Source organism: Carettochelys insculpta, chromosome 10 (genome assembly GCF_033958435.1).
Source record: "Carettochelys insculpta isolate YL-2023 chromosome 10, ASM3395843v1, whole genome shotgun sequence".
Taxonomy (NCBI): domain Eukaryota; kingdom Metazoa; phylum Chordata; order Testudines; family Carettochelyidae; genus Carettochelys; species Carettochelys insculpta.
Window position 1 is genome coordinate 581,965 of NC_134146.1, and position 18,249 is coordinate 600,213.

Consider the following 18,249-nt stretch of genomic DNA (forward strand, 5'->3'; position numbering starts at 1 on the left):
TCGGGGGGCGCGGGGCTGGTTATTGGTCCTGGGTTTATTGGGATTTTGTTCATCTTTGTTTTCGTTTTGTTTGGTATTTTTGTCCCTCTCCGAGTTTGTTTTTGGTGTTTATGAAAGCAGTCCGGGCGCAAGTGCGTCGTCACTGCCCGGGGGCTCTTGGGCGGTCGGGCAGCTGAGAGCAGATAGAAATGTGGCCTTTTCCCTGGGAACGGCCAGCAGGCCCTTTCGGAAATGGACGCGTTGGCGTGTGGTGACAGTGGGGCAGTTGGGTTTCCCACTCTGCTTTGCCTGTGCATGGGCTCCTGGTGACTGGCAGCCACTTTTCAGAGTCTCACAGCTTGGTTAAAGTCCTCTGTGTTTTAAATTCCAGCTCGGTGCTAGACTGCATCACTCTCCATATGGTGGAGGTTACAGTCCCATTGGCCAAGGCCACGAGAACTCTTCCAGAGGCCAGAGCTGTTCGATTTTGTGTGTCACGCTGGGCTCTGGGTGAGCCAAAGATGAGGGGTCCCATGCACTGGAGGGGGCTCCAGCTCAGGGTTTGGGCTCTGGGGTGGGGCTGGGGAGGAGGTGTTCAGAGTGCTGAGGAAAGGGGCCCTAGGCTGGGGCCGAGGGGTCTGGAGTGTGAATGTGGACTCAGGGCAGGAGGCTGAGCGGGAGGTGTGGGATCCAGGCAGGAGCTAGCGTGTAGGAGGAGCTCAGGGCTGGGGTCTGGGAGGAAGGTAGGGTGCAGGAAGGGGTTCAGGCTGGGCAGAGTGTGGGGGTGTTTACTTGCTGCAGCGGCAGCTCTCCTTTGGTGGTGGCAGGGAACAGGATGCTCCGCAGATTCTGTGATCCCCAGCCACTGGCAGCTGCGGGCATGGAGCCTCTGGAGAAGGGCGGCACAGGGAGAGCTTCTCAGGACCTGCCGCAGTGCACCCCAGCCCCCAGAGGGTGGGAGGAGAGGAGGAATGACAGCACACAGTCACCCTTCCTCGATGCCAGGCGCAGAAGGTGAGGCTGGTGAAGGTGAAGGGCCCCCCCCCACCCCCACAGAAAAGCTCTACCAATTGAAACAGACAAGATGGAGGGAAAGTGGGAGGGAAAAGTGAGGCACATAGCAGTGCAGGAATTTGCCCAAGGTCACATGGCAGCTCAGTGGCAGAGGCAGAATTAGAGCCCTGATCTCCTGACTTCTGGCCCAGTGGCCCATAGACCAAACTATCCTGCTTCTGCGAGTCACTGTTGCCTTCCCATCCTCAGGTCTTGCATCTCCTGTGGGTTTCAGTGGGCACAGTGCATAGTGGATCTCACCCAGCCAGAGGGCATGCAGCCTGCTGTGGATGGCTCAATAGCACAGATCTCATTTGGTGCCTAGGATGACTTGCAGCTGAGGACGCCAAACTGAGGGCAGGCTCTCAGAAAACAGAGCAGACGTCCAATGCGGGGAGAGCCTAGCATTAGATTGCACCGAGTCCGTAACAAAAGTGCACTCCTAGATGACTGCTCTGCTTTTACCCTGGAGCGCGGGCAGCCCCTTCAGGCACCACTCCACCCTCCTGCAAACGGGACCTTAAGGTGAAAGGTGATTAAAACCAAATTCACCCTTCCAGCCCTTGAAGGCTAGTCACAAACCCAGGTCAGTGGATCTCTCACCAGAATAACACTGTAGCCAGTCATCAGTCAACAGACAAAAGATTCATTAACTAGGAAACAGAAATTAGTCACTAAAAAGTCAAAGCCGATAAAGTGCATTGCAGTGAGACAGACATGACGCCAGCTGTTCAGGCTGCTGAGTGCTTCCGTGAGTCTTCAGGGTGCCCTGGCTGGCAGTTTGGGATCTCAGTGCAATGCCCAAAACTCCCCCATTAGCACTCAGCAGTTCAGAGACATTGGATCGTTACCATGACAGAACAGGGAAACGAATTAGAGAGCGCCCAGTGGAGGGCAACGAAAAGGGTGAGGGGCTGGGAAACTTGACCTGCGAGGAGTGGCTGAAGGACCGGGGCTTATCTAGTCTGCAGCAGAGAAGATTGGGGTGGGGGGGTGGCTTTGGTGGCAGTCTTCACCTGCCTGAAGGGGGTTACAGAGAGGATGGAGAGAGGCTGTTCTCAGTGGTAGCAGATGACAGCATGAGGAGCAATGGTCTCAGGTTGCGGTCGGGGAGGTCTCGGTTATATATTAGGAAAAACTGTTTCATTGGAGGCTGGTGAAGCCCTGGAATGGGTCACCTGGGGAGGTGGTGCAATCTCCATCCCTAGATGTTTTTAAGGTGAGGCTTGACAAAGCCCCCTGACTGAGATGATTTAGTTGGGGTTGATCAGTGGTTTGGTCTAGGTAACCTCCTGAGGTCTCTCCCTACCCCATTGTTTTATAATTCTGTAATCAGTCCCATGAAGCCGTATTTATAGCTCTCAGGTACAGAAAACAGGCCAACAGGTGTTCTCTCAGAAAACCCATCACGGCATGTGTGTGCCTCTGACAGAAGAATCTGAATCTAGGGCAAGTCCCAGTTGCACTTGTTTTAAGGAGGGAATGCTTCAGCCCTAAGACTTCAGTCTTGTAAGCACAGTTAAGTTCTCCAGTAAGTCAGTTCCCGCTGAAATGCCCAATACACACCTTTTGGTCTAACAGCAATTGAGCGCAGTTGCATTCATAATAGAAATGCAGAATTCTAAGACAGGAAAAGGATTTAGCATCTCCCAGTTGGCTGGGTACACTGGTCTGCATCTGCCAGGTGCTCAGCCAAGAGCTGAGATGCACAAGCCGTGCCCCTGATGGAGAGAGAGGCCCCTTTGTACAGCCACCAGGAAGCCTCTGGCCACAGGTCTGCTCCAGAAGTGTGGAGCTGGGAAGGAGGTGAGGCAAATGCAGCAGCTTCTCTGCCCTGTTACAGGGCCAGCGGACAGCAATGCCCAAGCCCAACATGTAGCTGGCCTTGCTTCAAGTCTGAAGGGAGCAGTGCTGGGAAGCCAAGAAAGGCTGGTAGTGGTCAGGATTGAACTTCGGCGTATGCGCTGCTCCCGTGTGAGCTATGAGGTGCATGAGGCCACAGAGCAAACAGATTCTCTCTCTCCATGGTCTCGGTGTGGACAGAGCACCACACCTGGGAGATGTGGGGTTCCAGCAGCAGCCAGTGATGCATAGACTGATGTCGAGGGATGGGCTGATGGCGTAAGGGAACACATCGATCTCTTCTCCTTAGCAGCCCCAGGGGCTGGTTGGTCTCATGGCACCTGTGAGATGAGCTTGGTGTTGTGCCTGATGCTTGGGGAAGGGTAGACAAAGCCATGCAGGGACGCAGCTCTCTGGAGGACTGCGGGGAGGGGGCCAGGACTGGTGGGGACAGCAGGGGCCCAGCTGTGGCAATGCAGAGGTTCAGGTGTGCCAGTGGGGGCAGGGAGGTGACGTGCAGAGATCAAGCACAGCAGGTTAGCACTTAGCCATCTGCAGGGCGGCAGCCCCCAAGCCCAGCAGCTGGCCTGGAGCAGGGAGGAGAAGGATACCACCCCCACCCCCCAGGTGCACTTCAAGCTGAGTCCTGACCTATTGAAAGTGGGGGAGGGGAAGTCCAGTTCCACTGGCACTGCCACCCTCCCTTCCGGCAACACAGGAGCTACCCACGTGAACTGGGCACTGGTTGTTTCAACTGTGGTGGCTGCGGCGGCAGCAGCTGCCATTTTCTCAGCTGTTGCTCCTTCCTCTGGCCCGTCTCCGGCAGGAGAACAGAGCTGGGTTTGTTCTGCTCTCCTTCCCAGCCCCCCAGGCTGCAGCTCACACCTCAGTCGCAGCCAGCCAGGGGTAAGCCAGGCAGCAGAGCAGGGGTTGGCAGGGCCTCTGCATGCGTTTTTCATCCACAGCCCATCCACACCCAAGTGAGGGGCACAGCTGTGCTTCAAAAAACCAGACAGGGGAACGCTCCAATGGTTAGGGAAAAAAAGCCTCTAAAATAAGAGTCCAGCCCATGTCCCAGTGCAGGCCCTGCCGTCGGTCCCAGTAAGGGACATCAGCTTTCTACTCCAGAAGGTCAAAGCATGAAACAACCACTCAACAACTTACAGGGACTGCTTCTGATTCATTTGTCTGAGGTACTTGTATGGCCCTCATTACTGTAGAAATAAGCACCTCACATCCTTACAAGACTCCTGACAGTGCTATCACCCGCATTGTACGGATAGGGGAACTGAGACACAGAGAGGCTAAGTGACTTGCCCAAGATCATGTAGGAAGTCTGTAGCAAAGCAGGGAACTGAGCCCAGCTCTCTTGAGTCTTAGGTGAGTGCCCTATTCAGTGGGCAATCAGTCTTCTCTCTTGCTGGCTGCCTCTTTCTGCCATGTTTAATTCTTCTTCTTCCCCTCATAGGTAAACAACAATGGAATCATCTCTTTCTTGAAGGAAGTTTCCCAGTTTACACCAGTCGCTTTCCCAATCTCCAATGACCGGTGTGTGGTAGCAGCTTTCTGGGCTGATGTGGATAACCGACGGGCAGGTGAAGTGTATTACCGGGAAAGTAGGGACCAGACCATCTTGGAGAGAGCCACCAAGGACATCGGACAGTATTTTCCTGAATTCCCAGAGTTCTCTGCCCTCTGGGTTTTTGTGGCCACCTGGCACCAGGTCACTTTCTTTGGAGGAAGCTCCTTTACTCCAGTGAGTTGTTGGCATTCAATGCCAGGCAGAGGATGGGATGGGGAAAGGTCAATGTCTGGCGTTCTAGATTATGCTCTGCGTGTTGCCCAAAGTAATTATATTTGCTCCCTCAGAATGTAGAATACAAAGGTAGACCCTCACGCTTGTACAGCTGCACTTAGGAATTAGGGAACTGTGGGTCTTAATGAGAGACTTTATAGTGGACATTTTCATTGGAAAAATGTGAGTGATACACTTTGAATGCATTAAGAACACCTTAGTAGAGGCCTAAAAAGCCACAATTGAGGAAGAAGGCCTACTGCTTAAAAAAAAAAATCAGTCTGAGTTAGAGCAGAAGTGAAGACTGCTATAAATATACATATAAGGAAGAAGAGAGAAGTTAATAGTAACAAATATAAATCAGAAATTAGGAATTGTAGAAATTTGATAAGGGAACCAAAGGAACATGAAGGGAAACATACAGCCGTAGAATTAAGGACATCAAGAAGGCATTTTTAAGATATAGTAAGAACAGAGAGAGTTCTGACTAAGGGAAACAGAAGAATCATCAATACCCTCCCTTAGCCAGCCATTGCACGGAGCTCTGTGCAATGAGGCTATCATGCCCTTAAGGCAGATCCACACCACAGGGCAGAGTCAGTCTTTGTGAATATGATCGCTGGAGTTGCTGCACCTTCAGTTAATTACTGCAGGGTCTCCTCTGCAGGGAGTCAACAGGAGAAGCACTCCCATCCACGTCCCTTAGGCACCTCATTCCAGGGGAGTAGTGGAGCCAACGAGAGAGCAGTCAGCAGTCGATTTTGTGGGTTTTCACAAGATCCCCAACTGAGATTTGTTGGCAAAATATTTGTTGGGCATTATAAAAATACACTCCTGACCGACAAGGGTTTCCCTGACCACAGCACCATTGTGGACTGTGCCATGTCAGTGGGAACATGTCTCCTACCTACATCAATATTGCTAGTTATCGTTAGGGAGGGAGAGGGAGCTCTCTCCTGCCAGCTACAGCTGTGCTGCTATAAGGTCCGTAGTGTAGATAGAACTTTAGCTACGGTGATAATTCCTCACTTCATTGACAAGTCTGTTCCTCCTGTTCAGTACCGTCCCTGCATCATATCAACAAACTACCAGAATATACCTTTGGTGTGCCTCAGACAGGTGTGCAAGTCCCCGTGTTTTCAGCTTTCTGTGGGCAAGTTGTCCAGAAGTGCTCTACCAAACCCCAGCTTGCACACTGGGAGTTGTGCTTATCGAAGTGAGAGAATTAAGGTTGGCTTTTACAAATGTGACCCTAAATTCTTCCGTCTGAACTTAGACCCTGTGTTGTCTTATTCTTATATGCCACTGACCTCAAATTGATATGTTATTTGATAGTCATCCTTGTCTAATAGCCATCACTTGGCCAACATGTTTAGGTTTTGGTTCCAAACTCTAAGGATTCAAACCCAAACTGAGGTACCTAAAGAAGTGGCTTGATTCTCAGAGGGGCTGAATACCCATAAATCAGTGAGAAGCTAAAGGTGCCCTTATCTTTCCTCTCAAGACCTAGTGCATACACTTTGATCCTGTCCCCTTGTAACAATGTCCTACCAAAACTAAATAATCCCATCATTATTGTTCTGCCTTTCTGTGTAAGGAGCTCCCTTACAGGATTTCTCTTTAGTTTGTTTTTGGTTTTTTTTTGGAGTTGGGACGTGTACTTTTTTACACTGAATTTCTGAGAGGTGATTGAAAAAATGGAATTGCCATCCCCTGGGGAGTCTTGATAAGTCAGCAGTGGTTTTCCTACTAAATCAAGACAAGAAGTCAAAGTATCACAAAGTATCAGGGAGGAGCCGTGTTAATCTGTATCTTCGAAAACAACAAGAAGTCCTGCGGCACCTTATAGACTAACAGATATTTTGGAGCATGAGCTTTCGTGGGCAAAGACCCGCTTCATCGGATGCATGAGACTATGAAAATAGCAAAGGTTTTTCAGAATGAAAAGTCCCAGAGAGTTTCCCTTCAGAAGTGACAAAATGTGTCCATTGAAATGACATTTTACAGGCATAGACATTTCACAGGCAGAGACAGTTCCGTGAGGCCCTGCAGCACTGGCAATGCAAGCAGACTGATGTAATGTCAACTCACAATGAAGCAAAACGTCTCATTGGTTTTCTTGATGGAAAACTGGGTGCAAACCTGTCTTTTCCCATGGAAAAAATTCTGTGGGGAAAAAAACCCATTTTCTAGGGCAAGTTGTTCCACCCAGCCAGATTTCACTAGCTTTTGTCCTCACTAAGTGCACAGTGTCTTTCTCCAGGGAGTGCTCCCAAACTAAACAGCTCTGTTTGCTCTCCATTCCCAGCTGTTTCTTCCTCTGCTCTGGCTCCTCCTCCCCTTGACCTGGATGTTTCTCCTCTTCTTGTAGGTGAACACCTTCCAGATTGTCCTCATCACTGATGGTAAACTCTCCTTTACCATCTTTAACTACGAGTCTATCACGTGGACCACAGGCATGCATGCCAGCAGTGGGGGAGATTTGGCAGGCCTGGGGGGCATTGCAGCACAGGTAAGCTGTTCCCGCTGCAGCCTCTGCTTCCTCTCTCACACCTGGCACTGTAAGGTGCTGGAGCCCCCGGGTGCTGCTGCTTGTACTCAGTTATTATTTCTTGCCAGGATCGTGAAGCCACTGGAAACATTTGTTGCGCTTTTTTTTTTTCCTCTCCCTGACGTTCTTAAATATCCATGTGTTCTCTCTTTCTCCCCTGTGCTAAGCCCATATAGGGGGCTTTGTTATAGCAAAACCCCAGTTCTTTACATTGGCCAATGCCTCTTAATTTCTTCCTGTCCTAACCTCCGACTCTCAGAGCAGCCCAGCAGCTGCCGCAGCAAGCCGAGCTTTCCGTTGTGTTTTGATTCCAGCCCTCTGCGGTGGTGCAGTGTTGGTTTTTGAAACTGGTGCCCACTTGGATGTGTGAATTTCCCACCAGTTGATCTGTCCTTGGCCCATTCCCTGCTCTTGTTTGAGAGGCTCCAGAGGGCAGGAAGTTGCAGGTGTAAAGGAAACAGACACATTTTGCATCCCAGAATTCAGAAGTGAGGATTTTATGGCTGTAGACAGAGCAGTGTAACCATACGCCTTGGCAGGCGGACAGCACTCCAGGAACACCCCACCCTAACTCAGGCCAAGAGAAGGGAAGGCTCAGAAAATCTTACCTAGTGGCAGTTTGTCAGTGAGTTTGCAAGAGTGAGCTGCAGCCGCTCAGAGGGAGGAGAAGCCCTGACTTCTTTCCATGGAGCCCGTCCAAAACTTTTCTGGGCACATCCTACACACACGCAATGCCAGGTGCAGAGGAGAATGAAAATAGAATCGATGTAGGAGTGAGTCATCAGCTGGAGGAGATTATGGAGACAGCAAATATTTCTGCTTGCTGAGGCTGAGCCATGCAGGGGAGTGTTTCAAAGAGCCAGTTTCTGAACTCCTTTTAGCTAACGCTGTCCTGAGTAGGTCGGCTGGCCCTGTGCATAACCATTCTGTGTGCAGCTGTGCAGGATAACTATCAGCCCGGATTGAGTACACCTTCCATTGTTGTTTGCCTTCCTAGGAGGCCTGGCTGTGATCTGGACTCTATTCTACTTGGTTCTGTGCAGAAACTTAGGACACTGGCAGCACACCAGGAGGTGTCATTTCCAGCTCAGATAGATGTACCTGCTCTAGCTTGGCTGTAGCTAGCACACTAAAAATAGCAGTGAGAACCAGCAGCATGGCAGAGCCAGAATTGCAGCTAGGTCTTCTGATTCGCAGTCTCCTGCCTTAACCACTAGACCACACTGCTTCCAGGGCATTGCTGTGCTGGTCCCTGCATACAGGTGGCCGGCACCCCCAGAGCATAGGCAAATAGCGAAATGATAGAGAAATAACCAGCAGTCAAAGAAACAAAGAAACCAGGTAGATACACTGGAGGGTAGAGATAGGATCTAGAGTGACCTGGACAAATTGGAGGATTGGGCCAAAAGAAATCTGATGAGGTTCAGCAAGGTAAAGTGCAGAATCCTGCACTTTGGAAGGAAGAATCCCAAACACTGTTACAGGCTGGGGACTGACTGGCTAAGTAGCAGTGCAGCAGAAAAGGACCTGGGGATTACAGTGGATGAAAGGCTGGCTATGAGTCAACTGTGTTTCCCTGTCACCAAGAAGGCTAATGGCATGGTGGGGTGTATTAGGAGAAGCATTTCAAGCAGATCTAGAGAAGTTACTGTTCCCCTCTACTTGGCACTGGTGAGGCCACATGTGGAGTATTGCATCCAGTTCTGGGGCCACCAGTACAGAAAGGATGGGGATGCACTGGACTGGCTCCAGCAGAGAGTAACAAAAATGATTAGGGGACTGGAGCACATGACTTGTGAGGAGAGGCTGAGAGATTTGAGCTTAATTAGTTTGCAGAAGAGAAGAGTGAGGGGTGACTTGTTAGCAGCCTTCTGAAGGGGAGCTCTAAAGAGAGGGGAGAGAGACTGTTCTCAATGGTGACAGGCGGCAGAACAAGGAGCAATGGTCTGAAGTTACAGAGAGGGAGGTGTAGGTTGGATATGAGGAAAATCTATTTCCCCAGGAGCTGTGAAGCACTGGAATGTGTTACTAGTAGTGGAATCTCCATCCCTAGAGGTTTTTAAGTCCTGGCTTTAAGTCATGGCTGGGATGACTTAGTTGGGGTTGATCTTGCGTTGGGCAGGGAGTTGGACCTGATGACCTCCTGAGGTCCCTTCCAGCCCTGGGATTCTATGATTCCTTGTGCATTGCTGCTTCTCAGTGTGCTTGGCCAGGGTGAAAACAAGGCCCCCTGTCTCTTTCCCTCACCACCCCACAGGAGAGTTTTCTCACTCTCTGCCCATGTCTCCTTAGGCAGGTTTCAATGCCGGTGATGGAAAGCGCTACTTCAACATCCCCGGATCCCGCACCGATGACATCGTTGACGTGGAGATGACGACAAATGTGGGTATCCCCGGGCGCTGGGTGTTCAGAATCGATGATGCCCAGGTGCAAGTGGGGGGCTGCAACAACACAAGTAAGAGGACAGCAGTTAGGTTTGTTTAAACAAACAATTCTTCACTCCCTTCTCTGGGATCTCTTTCTTTCCCTGGGTAGTCCAGTGCCCATGAGCAAGGGGAGGAGAGCAGCCATGTGGTGGGACGTATCATGAAAAGGATCAAAAGGTGTTGTGGGAGAGAACCCTAGAAACCACCAGCCCAGACAATGGCTGTGGTTGAATAAGTGTCCCACACACACTGGATGCATTGACATCAGGCCAGAGTGCCAAGCAAACCCACCTGCAGTGGTTCCTGCACCACCTGCTGGACAGAACTTCTGCCCAAGTCCCTTACATACACCTCCTGCTGAGGTTGATGGGAACTTTCTGCCTGTACCGCTCGTGCTTTTTCCTGCGGGAAGGCTGCTCTTGCCCTTGAAGGGTTGTGCCATAGGACAATAATGCTCCCTCTTTCACAAAGAGGGGGCTAATGATGCCAGCCAAGTCCAGCCCCCTTACACAAGGGGCTGTACCTGCATCTCCTAAGGCTGCATTTGGCTCGTTGGCCCTCTTGGCACTGGGGAAGAGAGAGGGATGTGGTGTCAGGAGTGGAGTGGGGTGGGCATCATTGTGAATGTGTTTGGGAAGCGGGAGGTGGTGTGTCTCTTGCTGATGAGACAGGGATGTGCATCAGCACTGTGGGTGCTGGAATGGGGGGCTCTCTTGTGGGTACCCACAACAGATTTGAGCAAAGAGGAAAACAGAGGGGAATGGGAATCCCAGGGGAACAGCTGTAGAAGGTAATAAGCACAGTGAGATAAGGAAGAAATGAGAGGAAAGGCCCAGGAGAGCCAGGTTCAATCCCCTCTTCTGCTTGGCTGCCCTTGAACAGGTCACTGAAGTATTGTTCACATCAGACGTTAGATGGGTGTAGCTGTGTGGTTCCCAAAACAACATAAGCTAAACTGGAGAAAGGCCACAGTCAGCTGCTCTGATATCAGACTGAGACCATCCATGCAGGGATTAGCCAGTCCTATCGAGCACCCACCCACTAGGGCTGCTGCAAAGGAACTCCCAGCTTCTGTCATCTGCATTTCTGGGTGTTTCAAGCTCCTGGAGCCTGAGTAGAGTCCAGGGCTCCTGACACCCAGTAAGGGTACAGACCTTTCATCCAGCGTCCCTCTTCCCGGGGCTGGAACCCACCGTCCAATAGCCTCGTGCTGACCCATGCTCAGACACAGCTCTGCCATGGAATCCAAGCCTCAAGCAGTGTCACTCTCTCGAGGGCGGAAAGAAGTTGTGAAGCAGGCACCCCACCCACACACACACAGAGTACAGTGCAGCATCTTTATACAATAAACCCTTGAGTTACAAGGGGGTTGCATTCCTGCAACCCTGCATAACTCACATTTTCACGCAAGTCGGGAGCCCTTGGGGGTGAGGTGGGAACCAGGCTGCAGCTCCCCTGGGGCCGCAGCAGCCAAGAACCTTTCCTGAGTGACAGGGAGCTTGGAACCAGGGGGCAGCCTGGTTCCTGTCTCCCTGCTGCTTGCGGGACATGGAAAACTGACCAGCTCACTAAGCCAGGAGGTCAGGTAGCTACACTGGAGGGTAGGGATAGGGCCCAGAGTGACCTAAACAAATTGGAAGATTGGGCCAAAAGAAATCTGATGAGGTTCAGCAAGGATAAGAGCAGAGTCCTGCCCTTGGGAAGGAAGAATCCCAAACACTGTTACAGGCTGGGGACTGACTGGCTAAGGAGCAGTGCTGCAGAAAAGGACCTGGGGATTACAGTGGGTGAGAGGCTGGATGTGAGTCAACAGAGTGTCCCTGTAGCCCAGAAGGTTAATGGCATATTGGGATGTACTAGGAGGAGTATGTCCAGCAGATCTAGAGTAGTTGTTATTCCCCTCTGTTCGGCACTGGTGAGGCCACATGTGGAGTATTGCGTCTAGTTCTGGGGCCCCCAGTACAGAAGGGATGTGGACACATTGGAGCAGGTTCAGCAGAGGGCAGTGGAAATGATTAGGGGGCTGGAGCACACGACCTGTGAGGAGAGACTGAAAGATTCGGGCTTATTTAGTTTGCAGTGGAGAAGACTGAGGGGTGATTTGATAGCAGCCTTCAACTTCCTGAAGGGGGGCTCTAAAGAGGATGGAGAGAGATTGTTCTCAGTGATGGCAGATGACAGAGCAAGGAGCAATGGTCTGAAGTTACAGAGGTGGGAGGTGTAGATTGGACATGAGGAAAAACTATTTCCCCAGGAAGTGGTGAAGCACTGGAATGTGTTTCCAAGACAGGTGGTGGAATCTCCATCCCTAGAGGTTTTAAGTCCTGGTTTGAGGTGATCCTGACTGGGATGACTTAGTGGGGGTTGATCCAGCTTTGGATGGGGGGGCTGGACTCGATAACCTCCTGCGGTCCCTTCCAGCCCTGGGATTCTATGATTCAGTGCTGCTGTTGCTAAGACGTGTTGTTGGAGTCTGGTGGGGCGTGGTCCCTTCCCCTGAGAGGTGTGCTCCCTTGCTTTGCAGCCTCTGCGTGTTTGACCTTACGCCCCTGCCTGAACGGGGGGAGATGTATAGAGGACTGCATCACAGGAAATCCCTCCTACTCCTGCTCCTGCCTCGCGGGCTACACAGGCAAGAGATGCCATCTTGGTAAGTGCCCCTGCGTTCTCTGCCTCACGCCACCTGTGGACGCGCTCAGTGAGTGGCAGGCATCTCTGGAGGGGGCGTGGAGTTGAGGGGAGAGGACTCAGCCAGGCAGCTGGGGTTGGGGGGCGGGAGGGCTCGAGGAATAGGCAGAGAAGGACAAAGGCAGCCCTGGCCCAGCTGTCTGGCGGCAGGCTAGTGGTGGTTTTCTGTGCCCTATTATGCCTGCTGCCTATGTGGGTGAGCCCTCCTGGCCTAGGGTCACTCTGGTGTCCCATGTTCCTCTGCTGCTGTTTAGCTCACTGTGGGAGGCAGGGCGTGGTTCCTGGGCCCCTCACCCTCAGCCCACCGCTGTTCTCTCTCAGATGTGGATGAGTGCCTTTCCCACCCGTGTCAGAACAGTGCCATCTGTATCAACGGCATCAACAGCTTCACCTGCCAGTGCCTGCCTGGCTTCAAAGGAGCCATGTGTGAGACGGGTGAGTAGGGTGTCCAGCCTTGTAGCTGGGCTTAACACGAAAACAGATTGGCTGAGAGACTGCAATCTCAGTGCACTCTGGGAGAGGATCCTTTGTTCCGTTCATGTCTGGTTTCTTCCCTGTGAAGCTCTTGGCACCCAGTAGTGTCAGGGACAGGACACTGGGCCAACTAGACCATTGGACTGACCCAGTGTGGCCGTTCTTATGAGTGTGAGGGGCAAGCCTGCGTCTGGGCAGCTCCTGTCAGCTCCCCTGAAGAGCGAGGGTCAGATCCTTCCCATCACGCACTCTCCTCTTGGATAATAGCTACCTGTGCAAATGACCCCACTGGATCAGCTGGGGCAGGCTCTGGCTCCCCAGCCCCATCAGTGCTCTGTAGCCTATATCCAGCAGGGACCCTCAACAGGCTTAAAGAGACACCCACTGGGCTCAGTGGCACAGGCCAGAGAAGCAGTTCTGAGCTGCATTTGGACCTTGCAAATTCCAATTACATGGGAGTGGCTGCAAGTGCCTCTTATCGGATGCTGCTGGTGCACTTCTGCGCAGTCTGGGTATTCCCACGGTGCATGTCAGCAAGCCATTGAAGCCCTCCTCCACGGTCCGTAGATCCTGCCTGCTGAGTGGCTTACAGGTGAGGTGCTAGTGGCCCTGCTCTCTGCAAGGCTTTCACCAGCTCAGCTTTGGTCCGGAGCCCTGGGTCAATGGGAACCTTCCCACTGACTTCAATGAGCTTTAGGTCATACAGAGTAGATAAATCCAAGCAGCAGTGCATCAGGAATCAGCATGGGCCATATTTGAAGAGCTCAAGGACAGACGTTCAAGTTCTCAGCACTCATAATCAGAGTCAGATGCTCACAAGGGCTCAGCTTCCCCTTTAGACCCCTAAATATGGGGCAGAGTTTCAAAAGCGCTCAGCACCCAGCGAGGAGTACCCAGCCTCCAAGCCCATGAAGGTATCTTATGTGCCCCTGGGAGAGCTAAACCAGTGAGGCAAATGTGGAAGCAAGCCACTGAAACATCAGCCACCTTATAAACAAGCCTGTGTGTGCCAGATAGGAGATCAATTAGCTTAGTTCTCAGAGAGCTTTAAGAACGAAAGTTTAGCTCAGGGCTGTTCCAGTCTGGACACATCAATGTCCTCAGCCATTGTGTTTGGTCTCCTGATCTCTTGGGGAGGAAGGTGGCCAGCTTTCTCTAGAAAGGCAAGAAGGTATTACAAGCCCAGCTGAGTTTTCCTTTGCAGTTGTACACCAGGCTGCTGTACTGGATCCAACCTTTGGATCTCATGTACTTTCAAGCCTGCTGAGCCTGCATAGTGTCCAGACTTCGTCTCTAAGTCTGACTTCTCTGGAGCCCTTCCAAGGTACAGTTCCCAGCAGTCTAGTTCCTCTTCTCAAGATGTGGGATCTCTCAGTCCAACTGCCTTAACTTCAAGGTCAATAGTGCTCCCCAAAACCGAGGTATATGTGCCCTAGAGCTCCCCTTTCATGGGTGTCCATGTTTGCAATTTAATTTCTCCAAACCTGGTGACAATTAAAGCAGACTTTGCAACAGAACTATTTACCCAAATGTACTTTGTGCATCAAAAAGCACAAAAGATTTACAGACCCATGGAAGACAATAAACACCTGCATGCAGGTCCCTTGCTCCAGTGCCTTCACCACTTCTGAGAGCCTTAGGGGTTTCTGTGAGTGTCTGACAGGGTCATCCCATGCCTGCTTATTCTTTTCTTTCTGGTGATGGTTTCTCTCTCTTGCTTGGGGATTGTCCTCACATGGAGTTAGTTGTAGATGCATAGTGCTGGAAGAAACCTCCAGAATCATCAAGCACCCTGCAAGAGCCAAGTACAACTAGACCACCCCTGACCGGGGTTTATCCAACCTGTTCATAAAAACTGCAATGATGGGGTTTCCATGACATCCTTTGAAAGCCTGGTCACTGCTCCAGAGCTTACCTGCCCGTTATAGTGTAAACATTTTCCTGATGTCTAACCTAAGTCTCCCTTCTTGTTCTGCCTTTATGGACATTGAGAACAGTTAATCCTGGCCCTTTTTGTAACAGCCCTCAATGTATTTGATGCCAAAAGACTGAACATGCCCAGGTATTATTTCAGGTCAGGTTTTTAAAATCTTTTGTCAAACCTGGATACTTTGTTCAAGCTGAGGCCTCACCAAGTAGCGCAGGACAATTACCTCTTATGACCCTGTTACTGAGTATTGGCCACGCAACAGAGTTGCACATAAAGACCCAATAACAATGCGCAGAGCTTGTGTCAGCCAGATGAGTGACAGGTCTGGTTTGTGCTGCAGCATGGGCTAATTAAGGAAATATTTAGCTGGTGGCTTGTACTTGTATTGTGCAGATGAGATGCACTGAGCCCCCATCTTGGAAAAGCTCAGCTGCTTTTGACTACAGCAGTCTGCCATGAGCTCCAGAGCATCACTCAGAGTCCCCTCAGTTTCTGAGCACTGAGTTTGACAGCTGCAGCAGGAGTGTCATTGGCACAGATAAATCTGGGCAAGAGTGTTGCTGGCACTTGGAAGTATGCGTGGAACAGTACCAGTCTGACACGTGCAGGAACTGCACCGTCACCAGCGTGCGCTCCGGACAGCCTGTCTTTAGGCAAGAGTTCTACTGCTCAAGAGGCAGGGCTGGTGTCCCTAGCCTCAGTTTGCCAGGGTCTGTGAATGGGCAACAGGGGATGGATGTCTTGAAGTTTCCCTGTTCTCTTCTCTCCCTTTGGGGCACCTGGTACTGGCCACTGGACTGGATGGCCCTTTGGTCTGACTCAGCCTGGCCATTCTTAGGTAAGAGCTTTTATGCAGAAGGCCTCAGTGCCAGACTGCGTTATACGTGGCAGTCAAAGCCAGGAAGACAGCTCTTGTCTTTAGATTTTGTTGAAAACCATTTTCGATAAAGGTAACCAGATCACAGGTGCTGTGTCCTCTCCTGGACCCCACCTGCTCAGATGGTGAGAGTGTGTCCAAATGCGGAACGCCTTCTTACCCTGTTGGTCCTTCCTGAACAAATCGTGCTTGTCTATGCCAGCACATGAGTCATGACACCCTTCCAAGGCTCTGCGATGCCAGTGACGTCACAGTTCACCTCCGGTTTTTCATGTTTATTCCTCATACCCCTTGAATCCATTTCTGCACTGATTTCCCTCTTGTTGCTCCTGTGATCCAGGCCCTTCCTTTGTGTCAGCCTTCATCAATGCTGATGCTCCTCCCTGTCAGAGCAGATGGCTCCCGTCTTGGCACTGATCACTCCCTGAAGACATCAGTACTCGGAGAGAGTCTCTGGTCAGGCCTGAGTGTGCCACCTCCTGCCCAACTTGCAGGGGTGCTGATGGGGTGTTCAGAGAGCTAAAGGGCTAAGGTAGAGGCTCTTGTAACAGACGGGCTGAGCAGGGACGGGACAGTGGAAGGCAATGGGGTGAATCTGGAAGCTTGAATATGCTTTTATGCCTTCCAGCTGGGGAGAGTGAGTACCAGCTCACAGGGACAAGCAGTGGCAACCAAAGGAGAGTGGGGAGGAGGGGTCACTGAGGCAAGGTACCTGCAGCCCTGGGAGGAACATGGTGGATGATCACCTTTGTTGGCTGGAAATAAGGGAGAACCTGACAAAAAATAAGGGGCAGTGCTGTATTTTAAGGGACACTGCAGGGAAACATCCTTTTTTCTAGCACAGCCTGGCTTTGTTTCTCAGGTGTACATTTCTGCTGCCACCAGTAACACCAGGCATGTACCATAACCTTTAATTGAATGTTTCAATGGTCAAGGGATGGCTGGGCCCCTCTTTGGAGAGTACATACCTGGCCCATGTGGCCATACAGCACTTGCCTCAGCTCTGGCCCCCTGAGGCCCTAGAGGGGCTGTGTCATGCCCCTCTTTGGCACCCGCCCCAAAAGGTGTCGCATTCCTACAGCCGGGATATAAAAGACCAGGACGTGCAGGCAGGTCCGGAGCCCATTGCACTGTGCAGCTGGCAGTGTGTACTGAGCACCTGACCCAGGCCAGCAATCTGAAAGGGTGAGATGCTGCTCCGGGCGCACAATGATGCTACAGAGTCCAGAGCCATTCTAAGGGTGCAGCTGGCGGGTTGAGGGGTCACAAGAGCTGTAGACTGGGGCAGGCTGTGTACAAAGGTGCTGCCCAGTGTTCCCTGCAAGCTGAGCACTTGGGCAGCCACCCAGGAGAGAATCACATGCCGCCCTGCTGGTTAGCAGAGCGCTCACAGCTGGCACCGTCTTTTCTACTGGTGGTGCACATCTGCACACACCTTGGTGCACAGAACAAAGTTCATTCTGCCCTGGATAGAAAACATTAGAGCGACTGGTGCTGCCGTGGCTGCCTGACCAGTATCAAAAACTCCTCTGGAGGTCTCTACATTGATTCCAGGGGGCTTTGGTGTGAGTCCTTACCGGGAGCCAGCAGGCAGGAGCTGGGCAAAGAGCTACACCTGCAGCTGTTGCTTAGGGCCAGAGGGAGCTCGTCCCAAGGGGTTTATTCCAGGAATGCAAAGTGGGAGGAATTGCACTCAGGCACCGAGCCGCGCTTCCACGGGGGCTGCTCTTGTCAGGACGGACAGCTACCACGGCCTCTTCTGGCTGAGCCACGCAAAGGGCTGCACACCGGCTCTGCCTAGGTGCAGTATTCTGGGCTCCAGTAAGAGAGCTGGGGAGAGGGTAAGACAGTGGAAAAACATCCCAGCACCAACATGAACCAGCTGACGTGTCCGAGCCAGGAATCTGCATCTCTTTTGCCCCAGTGTAGTGGTAGTGTCCTACATGGTGCACATGGCTGTGTAACTCCTTCCTCCGGGCATGTCACTGCTGAGGCAGTCTTCGGGGAGCTGGTGCTCACTCAAGAGGAGAGACAGGCAATGGAGAGGTACACCGTTTACCATATTGGAGACTTAAGCGCTGCCCCAGCTGCTGGGATGGTGCTTGGCTCCCTGGGACGCTGTGAGCTGTGACAGTCTGGGCACTGGCTGTCACTTCATATGAGCCCTGGGGCTGGCAGGCTGTCCTCCTCCCCTTCCCCAGCAGGAGGACATAAAGGGAAGGAAAACACCCCCAGTCCGGTTCCCTGTCCAGAGGAAGGAGCTGATGGGGAGGCAGCCTCTACCTAGTGCCTGGGAGAGGTGTATGCAGAGCGGTCATGTCCATGGTGGCTTGGAAGGTGCAAGATCCTGGGTTGGGAGGGGACTGTTCTGAGCTGCGCGTGTTATTCCCCAGCACCAGACTCAGTCTCTTGTTTGTGCCTTGTGAACCCTGCAGCAGAGTCGCCGTGTGAGACAAAGGAGTGCCAGAATGGCGGGCAGTGCCACGTGGCCAACAGCACGGCCGTGTGTGTGTGCCAGGCAGGGTACGCAGGGGACTCCTGCGAGAGGGGTAAGAAGCCGGTCGGGTGAGAGGAGAGATCTTCGGGTGACATCTCATCCGTGCCCCTAAACTGAGAGGACTTTCCCCAGTGTGG

General features: G+C 52.0%; 1 protein-coding gene across 2 annotated transcripts in view; it reads left to right on the plus strand.

Moving 5' to 3' along the window:
• The window catches only part of SNED1 (sushi, nidogen and EGF like domains 1), a 77,885-nt gene that overhangs the window by 24,900 nt on the left and 34,736 nt on the right, over nucleotides 1–18,249 (plus strand). For both annotated transcript variants that reach the window (XM_075004105.1, XM_075004106.1), the window contains exons 2-7: nucleotides 4,343–4,630; nucleotides 7,041–7,181; nucleotides 9,513–9,675; nucleotides 12,171–12,296; nucleotides 12,656–12,769; nucleotides 18,051–18,164. In XM_075004105.1, the coding sequence (XP_074860206.1) occupies nucleotides 4,343–4,630; nucleotides 7,041–7,181; nucleotides 9,513–9,675; nucleotides 12,171–12,296; nucleotides 12,656–12,769; nucleotides 18,051–18,164 (946 nt within the window). The remainder of the gene's footprint in view (nucleotides 1–4,342; nucleotides 4,631–7,040; nucleotides 7,182–9,512; nucleotides 9,676–12,170; nucleotides 12,297–12,655; nucleotides 12,770–18,050; nucleotides 18,165–18,249) is intronic.